At 33.2% G+C, this 15344-nt stretch overlaps 1 protein-coding gene across 8 annotated transcripts in view; it reads right to left on the bottom strand.

The window, feature by feature from the left end:
* Positions 1-15344, bottom strand: part of LOC105195148 (cysteine-rich motor neuron 1 protein) — a 542960-nt gene that overhangs the window by 198910 nt on the left and 328706 nt on the right. For all 8 annotated transcript variants that reach the window (XM_039452145.1, XM_039452146.1, XM_039452148.1 and 5 more), the window contains one exon: positions 4083-4220. In XM_039452145.1, the coding sequence (XP_039308079.1) occupies positions 4083-4220 (138 nt within the window). The remainder of the gene's footprint in view (positions 1-4082; positions 4221-15344) is intronic.

Here is a 15344-nt window from a genome sequence, read left to right as displayed (position 1 = left end):
GGAAAGTTCTCTTGTTAGTCGTCATCAGTCTAATAGATCAAATTAGAATTAATACGAATAACACAAATATAATGATAACCAAAAATCACAAAAGTTAGACATGTGTCAGTAAACGGTACGTTGGTTTCTAGAATATTGTTCCATAAATACGTCCAATATCGATCAAGTCCAAATTTATCCAATTATTATCCATTTTTCGTTTAAAAGCAAGAAAATGTATGTCAATTATATAAAACGTCAAAAGATTATATATGTGTTTCATAAATATCGTAAAAAAATGGAGAGTTAAAAAATATAAGATTAATCAAATTCAATATCGAAACGATATTAAAATTAAAAAATTTTTATATAAAACTCACTCAATAGTCTGGATTAAAAAAGAGCTATATCATACAGATTAATGATGATTTCGACCATTATAGAAGTTTGTGAGCCAAACAAAGTCGTTAAAATAAACCCAAACATATGTCGAATAATTGCAGGTCACTTTGAAATTTATTGGAGAGTACGTCAAGTAAACAAAAATATAATGTCAAGACATTCTGTAACTTTTTAGAAATTAATGCCATTTCTTTGTTCCTTAATGTGCAACATCTCAAAAATAAATCTCTTTTTTAATTTATATTATTACAATTAAAAATTGTCGTAATTATATGTTCATAACAAATTAAGTGCTGTTATCAAATAGCAATATCGTACGAATTAAACCATAAGAATTAAATTTCCCGAAAGTTCTCGAGTGGCGTTTAACTCGTTTTAAAGTTACGCGCAAAACTTGAAAGAGCTCGACTACGCGCGATATCGCGGCCATCTCGGCGCGGCAAATTACAACCGAATATTTTACTTTCCGATTGCTTATCCGCTCATTTATATATTAAGTACTTAGCAAAGTTATATATTTCCGCGAAATTCTAAATGCCCCGCTTCTCATATTTCGCAAGAAAAACGAAATGCATTTAATATTGGACGATCAGGAAATTTAATTGTCATTTATCGCGCTTTAATAGCAGCATTATGTAAACACATGCTTCAATTAGTTCAACTAATGAACACAATAAATATAAATAATAGTATCAATGTTCGTTATTCGAGCTTTGCTAATATAATTTCAATATAGCGTAACACGAGCGGGATTTATTGATGAAAAAACGGATCATTAGCGGGGACTATGTTATTTCATACAGTAATAATTATTAATAGTTGCGCATATTATTATTAATTAACATTTTGTAAAATAATACTCCTGATATATTTTGTAGCGAGGTTCGCACTCCCAGAAGAGATTTCTTGATTGAATGAATGTTATTACTGTTTTACGTATCATGAAATAAAATAGATATAGAGACAATCATAATTTTTACTGGGAAGAGAATATTAAGTTCTTGAGAAAATTCTTAAATCTAGAATAAAATAATCTTGATGTTACCTCATTATTTTTCTCAGACAGATTAAGATTAGATAACGGAAATTTGTGATGAATCTCATAATATTCTTGATTTAACAATATACTGATCCGAGAAAAATATAAAGAATGTTCTTTTGAAAATGAATAAATAAATAAATAAATAAAATATCATGAAAACCCACAAGGGAGCTACTCATTTCGTAAGTACCAAAAATATTTATGTCTTTCAATTTGTTCACTAATTAGTTGTAAATACAATTTGCTATTCATTTTACCTCCAATAAACTTTGTATCTGTTTTTCCAGTAACCAATACCAGCCCACATCATTACGCCTTCGCCACCCATCTGACGACGGCTCAAAATTCTTGTTTCTTTTCACAAATCATGATAATAATAATTTCACTCGTCAAGACCGTCCAAAATAAATTTCTTTTCATCACTAAACAATACTTTTCTCCATTTTTTAATCCAATGCACATATTCCTCCGGAAATTTCAATTTTATCTTTTTAACTAATTAGTGAACAAATTGAAAGACATGCTACAAGGATATTCAGAGAAAAGTTTATATTTCATCAAGATAACGCAGCGGCCCATAGTGCAAAAGTAGTGAAATTCCATTTCAAAACTAATAATATTCCATTTTTGGAATAGCCAACACGTTCTCCGGATATAAGAATAATAGAAAGCGTGTAAGCAAATCTTGCCGAAGTTGTTTATGCCAAAGGAAGACAGTTCAATAGCACGAAGGTATTAAACAAATATATCTTACTAAAATGAGAAAAACTTAATCAAAAACGAATTAAAAAAACTTTACAAATCACTTCCAAAGCGAATGATTTGAATTATACAAAAATCTGGAGGTTCTAAATATTAAATATTAATTTTTCTTGGTAAATATCAACAGATTTTGATTACTTAAAAGTCTTAAAATACTGTGCTATTAATTTGTCGCCAATTTTCAAGGATTCTTTTGTTTTTACAGATAAAATGAATATTATTTTATGATTTTTGAATATATGTTGTAAGAATTGACGTACAATATCTATTTATACGTGAAATAATATTTTTGTAACTTACAAGATAATAATTAACAAAAACATTAAATGTGCTACTATTTGTATACAATATACAATATACAATGAATGTAAAATATTCTACAACAAGCCATTATGACAATATAACAATTCAAAATAAAATTACGCAATTACGTTATTATCAGCTATATAAATTGATGGAAAATATACAGCGTATCTGATTTTCTAAAATGCTGACAGCATGCGGAAACCACAATAAAACTTGTTAAATTTTTGTCTATATTACTCATTTCTTATTTACTCATTTTATTGTTGTCATTAAATGTTGCTTATACAAAATGAAAATATAAAATATTGAATAGGTACGCATTCAGCAACTTTCTCCTACATCAAGAACATTTTCAAGCCCTTTTATTAAAAATCTTTTCCGAGAGGGCGTAAGAAGTTGTTCCGCGAGACATTATGATGTTTAGAGTTTTCTACATGTCTCAAGTAAGTATAACTACACGTATACTCGATAACTACACATATACCCAGTTCGCATAAATCTGCTGCACTGACAGCGCAGCCGATGCGTTCTATGGCGAGATACTCGTTTGACGGGAGCTATTCTTACACCGTACGGGCATTATCGACTTGGAAACAAGTTACCATTGTTCGCGTTTACATCGGCAAGGGAAGCCGTGTAGTTTGCGGCGTCCCGCAAAGTTCGCCAATAGTGTCGAAAATTTCAAAGACGGCTCCCGCTCGCGGCATCCCTAAAATAGCTGATTAAATTAATGAAGCGGAATATTCTGTTTCCCGTTGACGTTGAACGACTGCCGCACCTACGTCGCGCGCCGCAGCGAAACTTCCTCCGTGACTACGCGTTCGCGAGCTCCCGTACGCTCGTTCCTCCCTAAGTCAAACAACAAATATTGTTCCCGATACGAGATTACATCTCTACAATATTATTTTCGAGGAAATATTTGCCCTCCCGGTGAGCGCTCGTTCGTTTTCCTAAACAGTTTTTCCCCTATTTTCAAACGCGCGCATTTTCATGATCCGCCGTTTAAGAGAATCGCTGACTCGCGTGAAGAAACACGGGCGGTCTCACGCTGCGCGTCCACCTGGCGCGAGGCACCGTCGAGGCACTCTTGATAGATTCGTAAACGTTCCGATTTGATCTGGCGAATGTTCGTACGTCGATGAATCGATTTCGAACGGTGTCTTCTCATTCGAGAGTCTTTTCGATCATTTCCTCGTGTATTACATCTGTCGCGCATGAATGAGAATTTTACTCCGGGGAAGCGCCGTTTAAAGCGCGACGTTAATTCCCGATCAATTTCAATTACGAACGACAGACACGTTGATCGGCGGAAACGGCGCGGCATTGCGGCGTACGTGCGCGAGCGGCGTTGATCGGCAGACACGGTAATTATAGAGGAAACACCCGCGAATAATATTCCGAGTCCGCCGGGATAATACGCATCGATAACTGTTTTCAATCCGGTAATCATCGTTTCATTGCGCATCGCACTTGTCAAAATTAATAGCTATTACGCGTCGGACGTTCGTGGCGCGAATTAGACGTGGGGGCGCGGAGGGCGAGGGATGGAATGCCCGGAGGGTTGACATTAATTCAACAGGTTCTTCCTTACCTGTCCAGCTGGCGATCCGCGTGCTCCTCGTGGCCCTCTCGTCGTCCTTCCAGCCGCCGCCGTCGTTTCGTCTCGATTCTTCTCTCTCACCCACCTGTTCTCGATCGCCCCGCGTCGCCGACTCGCCGAACGACATGCCTGGAATAAATTATTAATCGTATTCCGATCTGTCCTTGCACTTTTCGCCCCAGTTGCCCGAGTCTCCGTAGAGGCGAGCGAGCGAGCGCGCGCGCGCGACCACCGAGACGGCAATTTAATTAAATGAACGCTCGAATCGCGAACTGTCGATTGATCGAAAACGCGAATCATTCCGCCTCGCGGCGCCAATAACGAGATACCGAATTGCGGCGGAAGATGAATTTCCGCCAAGAACAAAAAAAAAAAAATGCGAGCGTTTCGATGTTACCTCGCTTGTCGTGATTCCGCAATAGTGCGATAAATTTATTATCGGTTATAATAATAGTATTCGAGCGCTGCTCGTGAAAGGATCGAAGAACTTTCAGCAGGCTAGCCGTTTAGGAGCGTTACGTAAGGATTCTCTCTCCAAAGTAGTGAAAAAAAAAAATGACGACGGAAATTGTTGTAATAAATGGTACGCATGGAATTAAATTTCTCCCTTGCATAAGTTTCGTAAAATCTGTATCTGTTCGAGTACAGTTATTTCGCCGGAGAAAAGTAGGCGAAAAGCATAATTATACACTTGTTAAGCCGTTGTTTTTCGGGACGCATAATGCTGGCGTTTTAAAGTTGACGTAATTAAAAAGCGGCGTGCGCGCCAGAGTGACCTATGCGGAATTACGCGGGCACAGCGTCGTTTATACGTATAATAGGCTTTTACCGGGAACGTATAACGCGAAACAGTTCGTGACTTGCCGAGCGTATCCCATTTGCACAAAAGAGTCGCGTCTCGTTTACGGAGCTTTCGTTCCGAGCACTCCATAAATTTGCGTTTAAAGAGACATCGCGCGTATATAGTCGAGGCTCATTGGCACGAGAGGCGAGTTGGCACTGCATACCATTTATGTATTTATGGCGAAACAAATCGTGAAAAAGTTATCGCGAAGTATCCCATTTATAACAATAAGTTCTATTTAAATCCAACAGCAAGTATTGCAATAAAAAGAGAAAAGTCTGCTTCAAGAGGAAGCAAGTAAATTTTCGAGCGTTTGAAAAGTTCAGAAACAAAAACAGCAATTTTACTGAAATACAGAGCTGAAAATAATTATGTTGAACCATTAAAAAATTTATATTGGGCGTTTAAGCTGAGTCGCCGGAATGTCAAAACTTTTTGCAGAAGTATCATCTTTAAACGTACATAATTACTTTGATAGTTCAAAATTAAATTATTTTCTGATCTGTATATAGCTAAGTTTCTAGATATTACAATAAAATTATTTTTTCCGTAAATGTTCTGCAGTTTGAGAGAGTAAATTTAAGACATTATTAATTAACAAAAAAATTTGTATTACAACGTGCTATTTTGGATTATATATATATTTATATATATATATATATATATATATATATATATATGTATATATGTATGTATAACAATAATTTGTTATAATAAAATGATTGAAATCAAGAGTAAAATATATCGACTCATGTTTAAGACTCAGCTCATATATAAGTGAAAAGCAAACATTTAATTATAATTTAACTCTGACAAAATGCTTTATATTTAATATTTATATAATGTATTGAGGCAACCCAGGTGGGAATTTATAAACGGCTCAATATTGACCCGATATCGAAAGCTGAAATTTCGATACTGGCAGATCAATATTGGTCCAATATGGGCATGATATTGGAATGATAAGTCTGGCGTAGTACCGATCATCAACGTCGTGCCTCTATGCAGTCTGTATTAGTACGATATACCAATATCAACCTATATACTATCAATTAACAATGTAGATACCATATTTACTATTATATTACTTAACACTATTATTGTTGTACATATAATGTTACTATTTATATCGGATAATAACATTAAAGCATTAAAAAATTATATGTAATTCTTTCTTACAGCACATATATGTATGTCAAAATAAAATTTTTTCTATGTCTTCACAAGTATTTAGTACGTAAAGTTATAAAATGTGCTATTTTTGTTATATAATTAATCATAAAGTTCGATTATTTGTGATAAGATCCATTTTCATTTCAAATAAGCTACGTACAAATTAGTAAATTAGTAGAATTTGTAAAAAATGTATTATATTAAATAATGTACATGCGCACATGCAAAGGATATTAAAAAAATTTTTTAATATTATTTTTTATCAATTTTGAATTCAATTAATGTAAATTTAAATAAATCAATATTAATATAAAACAAGATTGGTATAATTTCTCCTGTTTGAAACGAGAATTAAATATAATTATAATGATAAATCCATCATCCTAATTAAGAAATAAAATAATAATTGAATAAATGAGTACGCGTTTGAACATGTGTAAATGAAATAAAATGTATATGTTTTAATTAATATTTTAATTTAAATCAGCATTTGTTATTTTCAAACATCAAATTAAAAATATATATTCAAGTTGGGATAAAAAACTTTGGTACTCAAACTTTTAAACTTTGCTACTTAAACTTTGGCAGTTTAAGTATTTAAAAAAATCCGTGCTTTAATTTGCAACTAATTTTGATCCTTTTTCTTTCTCTATCTTGATCAGTTAATATTATTATAATAATTAATAAAATAATTATATTAAGAATTTAAAATACCGTCGATGCAATCAAAGTATAAAATGATGGTATAAAATGGTGCCTTTAATTATTTACGACTTTATCCCACGCAAACGTGCGTAGCTGTTTAGATTAATTTTGGCTGTAGCTGGAAAGATTATAAACGCCACCGATTTATCGCGGATTAAATTTAAGCTTTGAAAAACGTATTCATGTTCAAAGAACCATGGAGCATATAAAAAAAATCTTTTTTATATTCATCGCTCCAACGATAAAGCATCGAGATACACGCTGAGAGAAATCGTTTGGTGAGATCAACTAAAGTTGAATAGCCATCAAATGAATTTTGTAGTTACTGGCACCAAAAACTTTTAACTTTTGTGGTTACATTTAACGAATCTCTTTATAATTAGTTGTATAAAAATAACTGTTTGGTCAAAACAGTTATATATTTAGTAATTATAACTGCAAAATTAATTTGATCACTGCTTAACTAAAACTTTGGCTGATTTCACCAAACATTTCTCTCAGGACAAAATAATGAATAAATACGTATTAAAAGTTATGTCTTGAAGGTGGCCAATTTTACGAATGACGTAAAGTGCACTTCTGGCTCGTGTCCCAATATCAATTGACACCAGCCTCACGTACGATAGGTGTATACCGTATTTATCATCACTATATACCTCATGGATATCCGCGTAACAGAATAACACGTAGGGACAATACATCGCGTGTTAAATCGCCGGGAGTGCGGCAGCGCCGGAGCGAGTTCGAATCGAGCGACGTAGGTACACGTGGGCTGCATTTCCGTCTCGGAGCACAGAACGAGATCGAGATTTATCGTAGTCTACGTGGTGGAGCCGGCTGGAATTAATGCGGCGTCCTTCTCTTTCCAACCCTTCCCCAAGCCCCTCCCGAATCATTCTCCGCGCCCGAGGTGCTTTATTCTTCGCGCCCGTTTTCGTCCGCGTTTTTTTCCGTCTGCCATGCGTGCGTTCGATCGCCGCCCAATGATTTAGCGTTTGTTACGCAAACGATACTGCGATAACGGCCGTCGCGCCCGTGTGTAATACCGGCTGCCAATTGCTCGCGACTGAAAACGCCGTTGCGACGAACGTGGGATATTAAATCTCGACGTGGCCGTAACTTTATTACTTCGATACTTTGTTGCCGCGCCGGAGAGAAAAATGCGGGGCACGAGAGCGAACGGAGCAACTCGGTCGACTTTGAAACGTGAACGATAGCGAAAGAGAAGGGTAAAAAGAAAAAAAGTGGAAGATTAAAATCCTCTCAACTTCAAACTATCTGTTTAAAATTTGCGATCGGCGCTGTTGTATAACGTACTTAATATAAATGGCGTTAGAAAATTTAATCCATTAAAATCCAAGAGATTTCTATGCGTTCTTCTGTTCTAAATCCTTGTCTAACTTGAGTCCGCGAATCAAAATTTTCTAGAAGGTAATTGGCATTTAGAGGTAAAGGGAGTTGCTTTTTACAAAAATCTCGTCGACGATGGGTTGGGATATGAGGAAAAAAGGTTGAAAGTTGAAAGTGGAGCTAAAAGAAGAGTCTCCTTTTTACTAAAAACTTGTAACAAATTAATGATTTTTTACCCAACTTTTTGTGTGAGTATAATACTTTGATATAATTATTACTCTGGTAAATAATAATTTAATATAATTATTATCCTAGTCAAAAAGATAGATAAAATTATTAAATATCTTATTTTGTTATCTTCCACTTTCAACTTTATATTCTTTTCCAGACATCCTAATTCATATATCGTCGACTTTCAGAGATTTTCAAGATTTTCGAGACATTTTTACCTCTAAATGCTCAACTTGCGGTCTAACAATTTTGATTCGGGTCAGAGTTACAAAGACTTAACCCTTTCTCGTGCTAGATGAGATATATGTCTTAATCTTTCAAAAAATCATATCTTTTTAAAAACTAAGATAGCAACTTCTTCCTCATTTTAAAGAAAGATCAAATTTTTCACACAAAAAGTTAACAGCCCTATAAGTTTTAGTTCTTGATCTGCATATCTCATTAAATATTCGTAAAATAGGGTAAAAATAAGAATTGCATGTATACTTTTTACAAAAATTAAGATAACAAGCTTTTCTTGAGCTCATTTTGAGGATTAATATCAGGACTTTATAGAAGAAACAGCTATTTAATTCCAAAATAGCGGAAAAATAGCATTCAATATGACAAATCAAAATGCTAAATTTTGTTGTATTCACATGTAAGTTGGAATTTTGAGGTCTCCATTAACAAATCAGCAGTAAAAGTTCCAAAATTAAGAATAGCTAATTTAATATAGCGGACTAAAATGCTTTCTATTGAATTTCGGTCCGCCATAGTAATTCGCTATTTTAAATTTTAAAATTTTAATTACAGGTTTATAATCAGCGATCTCAAAAATCCATACATGTATATCAACACATATGTAAATACAACAAAATTTATTGCAGCATTTTGACCTCCCACATTAAAGAGTATTCATTAAAAAACTTCAAGAGACATGAATTAAATGTTAATTATTTCTAGAAAAAAAAAAATCAAGCGCGAAAGAATTAAAACAGGAAAGCGTGTAAGATCTTAATGGGTTAAATTAATTGAAAGATTGCAACAGTTCAAGAGATCAATATTTGACCGAAAATGAAATTTAGTGAACAAAATTCACGATATTATCGCGTTCTCGTAAATGCACGTGTAACGACTGCTTGCGCGGCGTAATTCATCGCCGATGCGTCACGACTTTCAAATAAGAATACGGCTCTTCTTTGCTAATGGAGATCGACATTCAATTGACGATCGATGATATTTTATTTCATGATGATTCAGCCGCCGTGGAATTCGTCGGTCACGGGATGGCAAAGTGATACACATTGAATGCACATTGAGGCTGTATGTACATACATATATACGTATATATACGAGTATTACGCGTTCCGTCGAGAAAAATACCCGGCTGTCGGCGAATTTATTTATTCGATAAACGAAGACACAATCGCAAGACATAGTAACGCGAATGCTTGCTCGGCTGGCGTCGGCGACGCCGTTCGGCGGAAATGGATGCTGGCAGCACGGAAGGAAATATCACATAAACGTAATTCAGCTTGCGCTGAATAATAATGCATTGAAAAATGAAATAAACGAAAGTTTGGTTCAACGTTAAAGCGAGCGAAAGACATTGTGTCCCTTAGCGATGAAATCTAGAGAGGTGTGCGAATAGTTCGAATTCGAATCGAATCGAATCTGAAGGATTTAAATTCGAATAGTTTGAGAACTTCGAATAATCGATGATTCGAATTCAAATTGATCACTTGGGTATTTTGACTGTTTCATTAATCGGATCGACTGCACGACCAATCTTACATCAGCGCGAATCAATTCTCGTGTCTAATTGTTTATCAATTTCCAAAACTTCATATCTAAATCTTATAAGTTATTCAAAATTTGTGTACACGCGGTAGACAATCATTTTTATAAATTTGTTTTAACTTTTCATAGATTTGTATAATAATTTTATAGAATTTAGGACACAAAATAAAAAATTGCTCTATTAAATTTTCCTAATTAAATACATTAAAGTAGATCATCACTTAGACATTGTAATACGTATATGTATTTAATGCTTATTTATCAGTATAATATTGTTGTTTAGTATTATAAATTTTTATTTCACATATTTTTTGTAATTATTTTTTCAAATTTTTGCGACTAATTTTCTCGTTTGTTAAAAAAGATCTGCAACACCATCGATAATACGTACTTTATTACATTAATTAGTATGTAATGTAAATCTGGAAAAATGTGATTCAATTTGATAGACATAAAAATTTTAGATCCAAACATCGATTTCGATTTCGAAAATGATATCAAAGATTTAATTTGATTCGATTCGATTTGACTTTACAAATGCTTGATTTGCACACCTCCCAAATAAATTGATTCTCTATCGCGGATTTCACGTTCGACAAAATATTTGTGCTGGCACAATAATAAAAAGGCTTTTATGACTGCTAAATATATTATAGTTCATACAATCACGAAATCAATTGTGCACATAGGATATAGAAAGTATTTTTTATGTTATAAATTCGTCAAATATTATATTTTTGGGGGGGAAAATTCGATTGGAAATAAAAATCCTTGCCAGTGACACATTCCCAAAAATATACTTTTGATTTGTATACTCAGAGAAAAAAAATTGTATCAGCAACTATAAATTTATGAACAAGTATCACTTCAACTATGCAGTACAAAGTTGTAATAAAAACGAGTTGTAAACTAAGAAAATACAGTAATATTACTCATTTGTAGTAAAATTGTTGGATAAACTATAGAAAAATAGTAATGCAAATGTAAGAGACGGAAAAATTGTATTAAATTCAAGATCTTTCGTTCCGTTCGTAGCACATAGGGTCCTGCACCACTGTTCCATTGCTGTCATAATTATTCCAGTCATATTGATCGGCTGTACGTAAACTGGAAGTCAATATGTAATTAGAATAACTTACTTGCAAAATCTACAGATATAATTGTGCAATTATAACTAATGAACAAATATTATCGTGGTAATACGCTAGTAAATTAAAACTTCAGTTGTAACAACTATAAAATAGTTTATTGAATCACACACATTAATTCTACATATAAAACGTGTATAATTGTCACTTTTATAATTGCCATGAAGTTTTTTTCTAACGAGTGCAGCATAAAATAAACTTCCAATATTTTATGTGTCCGAGCAATTAGCTTCGTGACTATAAGAAATTATATCCTGATTTATCTAATATCATTTTCTGATTTAGTTAATATTATTTCATCATATAATTTGATCATCTTTTGCATTTTTACACTCAAATAAAAATATAATAGGTATAAAGACAGAAATAAAATAGAAACGCGCGTTGTTGCAATTTTATTTAAATACCAATATCAATTTAATTTTAATAACAAGCCAGTGAATTTTTTTAGCTTGAAGTTTGCTTTTGAAGGAAACATATCACTGACAAAGGTTTTCACTTCTACTCAAGTTTTCCTAAAAAAATTATAATATCTGGTAAAATTGTAGCACAAAGTGAATTGTCAATATCTGGCGTGTCCGGCTAATTAGTTTCGTGATTGTATATTCATATAAGATTACTACTGTATTTGTTTTCTGAATAAAATAATGCTGATAAAAAAAACTGTAAAAAACTATAAATAAATTTTTTGCAGTTGTAAGTTGAACAAGAAATAGAAATATCACGTTAATAAATTGAATAATTTAATAACTAATGCTAACTAGAGTCCCTAAAAACAGGAGTCTAGACAATGTCTAGTTTTGAAACAAAATAGCATCGATTCTACGAATGGATTAGCTGTAGATACTTTTTCATGTCGATGACACACGTCGATGTTTCATGTGCACGTACGTTAATGTTTCGTGAGTCATTATAAGAAATTATTGAAAAGAAATTATAATAATCACCAAATTGTCTATTAAAACAGGTGAGTGTATACATTATGATATTATGTGATTTATACTTACAGATTAAGTAAAATTATTTATTCAGAAAATGACTCATATCTAACGACACATTAAAAAATTGCCATAATCTATTCAATAATATAATGAAATATTTTATTCAATTTAGAATTAGAATTTACAGCAAAATAGAATAAATATTAGAAAAAAGTATTTAGACTATTTAGCAGTAAGACAAAAGCAAGGCATTCTTATATTAAATAGTTATAATATTTCGTATTATAAAAATGTATTATTGTTTAATAATAATAAAGATTCTATGAAAATCACTGTTTTTCTATATCTCTCTAAATCAACCTTTTTATATATTTTCCTTATAATCTTATTTAATAGGTCTGTTCGCTTTATTTGCACTTTTTGCACTCCAGTGGTAAACAGGATAGTTGCGACATTCATTTTCTATGATTTTCGGAATGTAGCCTGCTCATCAAGTGATTGAACATAATTGGGTTTTACCTGCGGAGCTAAGCAATTACGTTCACCGCTCGATGAGCAAGGCTGCAAACTGTACCACTGCGCATGATGACATCACGTGTAGCGACGTAGGTAGGTACTGAGCCAATTAAAAAATAACCAGAAAGAACAGACATTCGTTGTGTAATATAAAAAAAATTGAATTGTAGAGACCCTCTATTAGAAGATCTCTCTTGTTATAAAGTCTCTATTGAATTGTAGCATTTCTGATCACTTTCTGATTGGCTGCTACTGCGCATCCACGGGACTACAGCGTATCATTAATGTCTGGGGTTCGATTTTAGGGATCACGTTCCTTTCTTAGTTACTTTACGTTTATAACCAAATGCTGCCTCACTGATAACAACGCCCTCTTTTCTACTTACATGATTCGACCACCACGTGGAAACAAATTTTGCACTCTCCCTTTTGCATTCCGGCAGCCGAACGAATCAGTCCACTCTCTGTACTATTAAAGCTACATTTTGTAATAAATTGAGTATAGTAAACACGCGCTCTATTTTCCTGTAAGGATACCCAGAAAACAAAGAACCTACAATAATGTCGATATTACTAACAACGAAAGGAAGGGAGCGGCGGCGGCAAATGTCTCCGTTACAATACAGCAATATCGCGAATGTTTCAACTTTCGTATAATCGTGTTATCGAGTCAGAAGCTAAAGAATTCCAATTTCCACGTAGTTTTAAGCGCATTTTCTAAGTTTTCTAAGAAAATGCGCCGCGGAGAGGTGTTTTCTGGAATCCGAGAATTCCCGATAAAAGAAAGAGGTCTCTAATATCAAGGCCAAGTACGAGAACGATCTGTCCAACATGCGGGAGGCTTTCAACAATACATATAACAAAATAAGCTTTTTTGAAGAGAATACTAAATCCCTGCAAGATAGAAACAAGGATCTCGAAGCGAGATACGTATTGCACTCTGTTTTTAATTCCGTCAGACGAACTGCCTACCTTGTCTCTTACTTGCAAAATAAATAGGTATTAACACGTGTCGATGCAATTTAAACGTTATTTCTTTTTATTTACTTTGCGATACATCTTTAAATCTTTATTCAAGCTTCAAATTAATTCAATCTAAAATAATCAAATTATATATTTTGTTTGTTATTGCTCTTTCTTAAAAATCTAGATCTATTTTTTTACACCTATGAGAGAATCATTACGTTTTGTGTGACATTAATTATTATATTATTAACTATTATATTATTACAGATATCGATGTCCAATTATTCCATAATATAAAATCTCGTAGATTGAAATATTACTCAATAAATTGTACAAGCTCAATTATCACTTCGTAGAAGTATTTCAAGAAAAACAAAGAGTAAATAATAAGTTTCTATAAATAGCCGTAACCGTTAACTAACCTATCGTAGTAGATTTTCAGAAGAATAATCAACTATGATTGGTCAATTTCTTATGATAACGGTTATTATAAACCAAACTTAAGAGATTGCTAAAGTACCTGGAATTACCGACATTTACAGCATCTAAATATCTTCAAATTGGCGTTACAGAGTTATAAAAACTTTTTATAGATTTAAAATATGCGTAAAAAGAAGAAGTGCTTAGATAAATTTTATATGAAAATTAAACAAAAAGTTAATAAATCATTAAAAATTCACTTGTTTAGCCGTTATCTGAGATTAGCTTTACCTTAATACTAGAAGTTATATAGGTCGTACGTACAAAATGAGAGTAGAGCACCCTTCAGAAAACACGTACGAATAACCCTTACTGTGTGAAATTACGTCTGAACACCTAACGAAAAAGATATCCTAAAATGCTTATACCACATACATATTTCCCTCAACAAAGCTGAACTGACATAAATAGGGCAGTAATGGTATCCAACAATAATTAGAGCTTTTCGTAGATATAATTGAAGAACAAAGACATCTGTACGTTGGAAAAAGAGCGATAGTCTGATCTCGGTCAAAAAATAATCTGCAGTACCGACGTGGAAGTTTTCGTTATTTAGCATCCTCTTATGTTAAATTATTGCTGGCGATGCTCAATTATGCTGGTTTAGTTGAATGACGCCTGTTTCGGCAAAGTCAGTTTCCCCCGCTGTATTTTTTTTGTATCGAAGAATTTCGAGTTCCTCGAGGCGACAACCATCACATTTTCGTTAGGCTGCATTCAAAAATCCTACTCGTCGAGTAGAGTAACTTTAAGTGACAAATCAGGATGAAGAAATCTTGAGATTTCTTCACGAACGCAACTCTAAAAAGCGTATAAATATCGAGACTCTCTTTCCGGCAATTAAAAATAAATCCTGTTGACGATTAACATTTATTATTTCCCGCACAGCACGTAATATTGCAACAATATTGCAACAATATTACAATATCGCAGTAATATTACAGCGATATTGTAATATTACAGCAATATTGCAGCAATATTGTTGTTAGATTGCAATATTACGTGCTGTACGAGTTGCTTCAGATTGCAACAGAAGTCCTCGAACCTGATTTACACTGATTTACATTTGGCAACGTCGGGAAAATATATGATCCTTTCAACAAATATGGTTTAAAGA

The sequence above is a fragment of the Solenopsis invicta genome, chromosome 7, assembly GCF_016802725.1.
Source record: "Solenopsis invicta isolate M01_SB chromosome 7, UNIL_Sinv_3.0, whole genome shotgun sequence".
NCBI lineage: Eukaryota > Metazoa > Arthropoda > Insecta > Hymenoptera > Formicidae > Solenopsis > Solenopsis invicta.
This window is presented reverse-complemented; position numbering and strand designations above follow the sequence as displayed.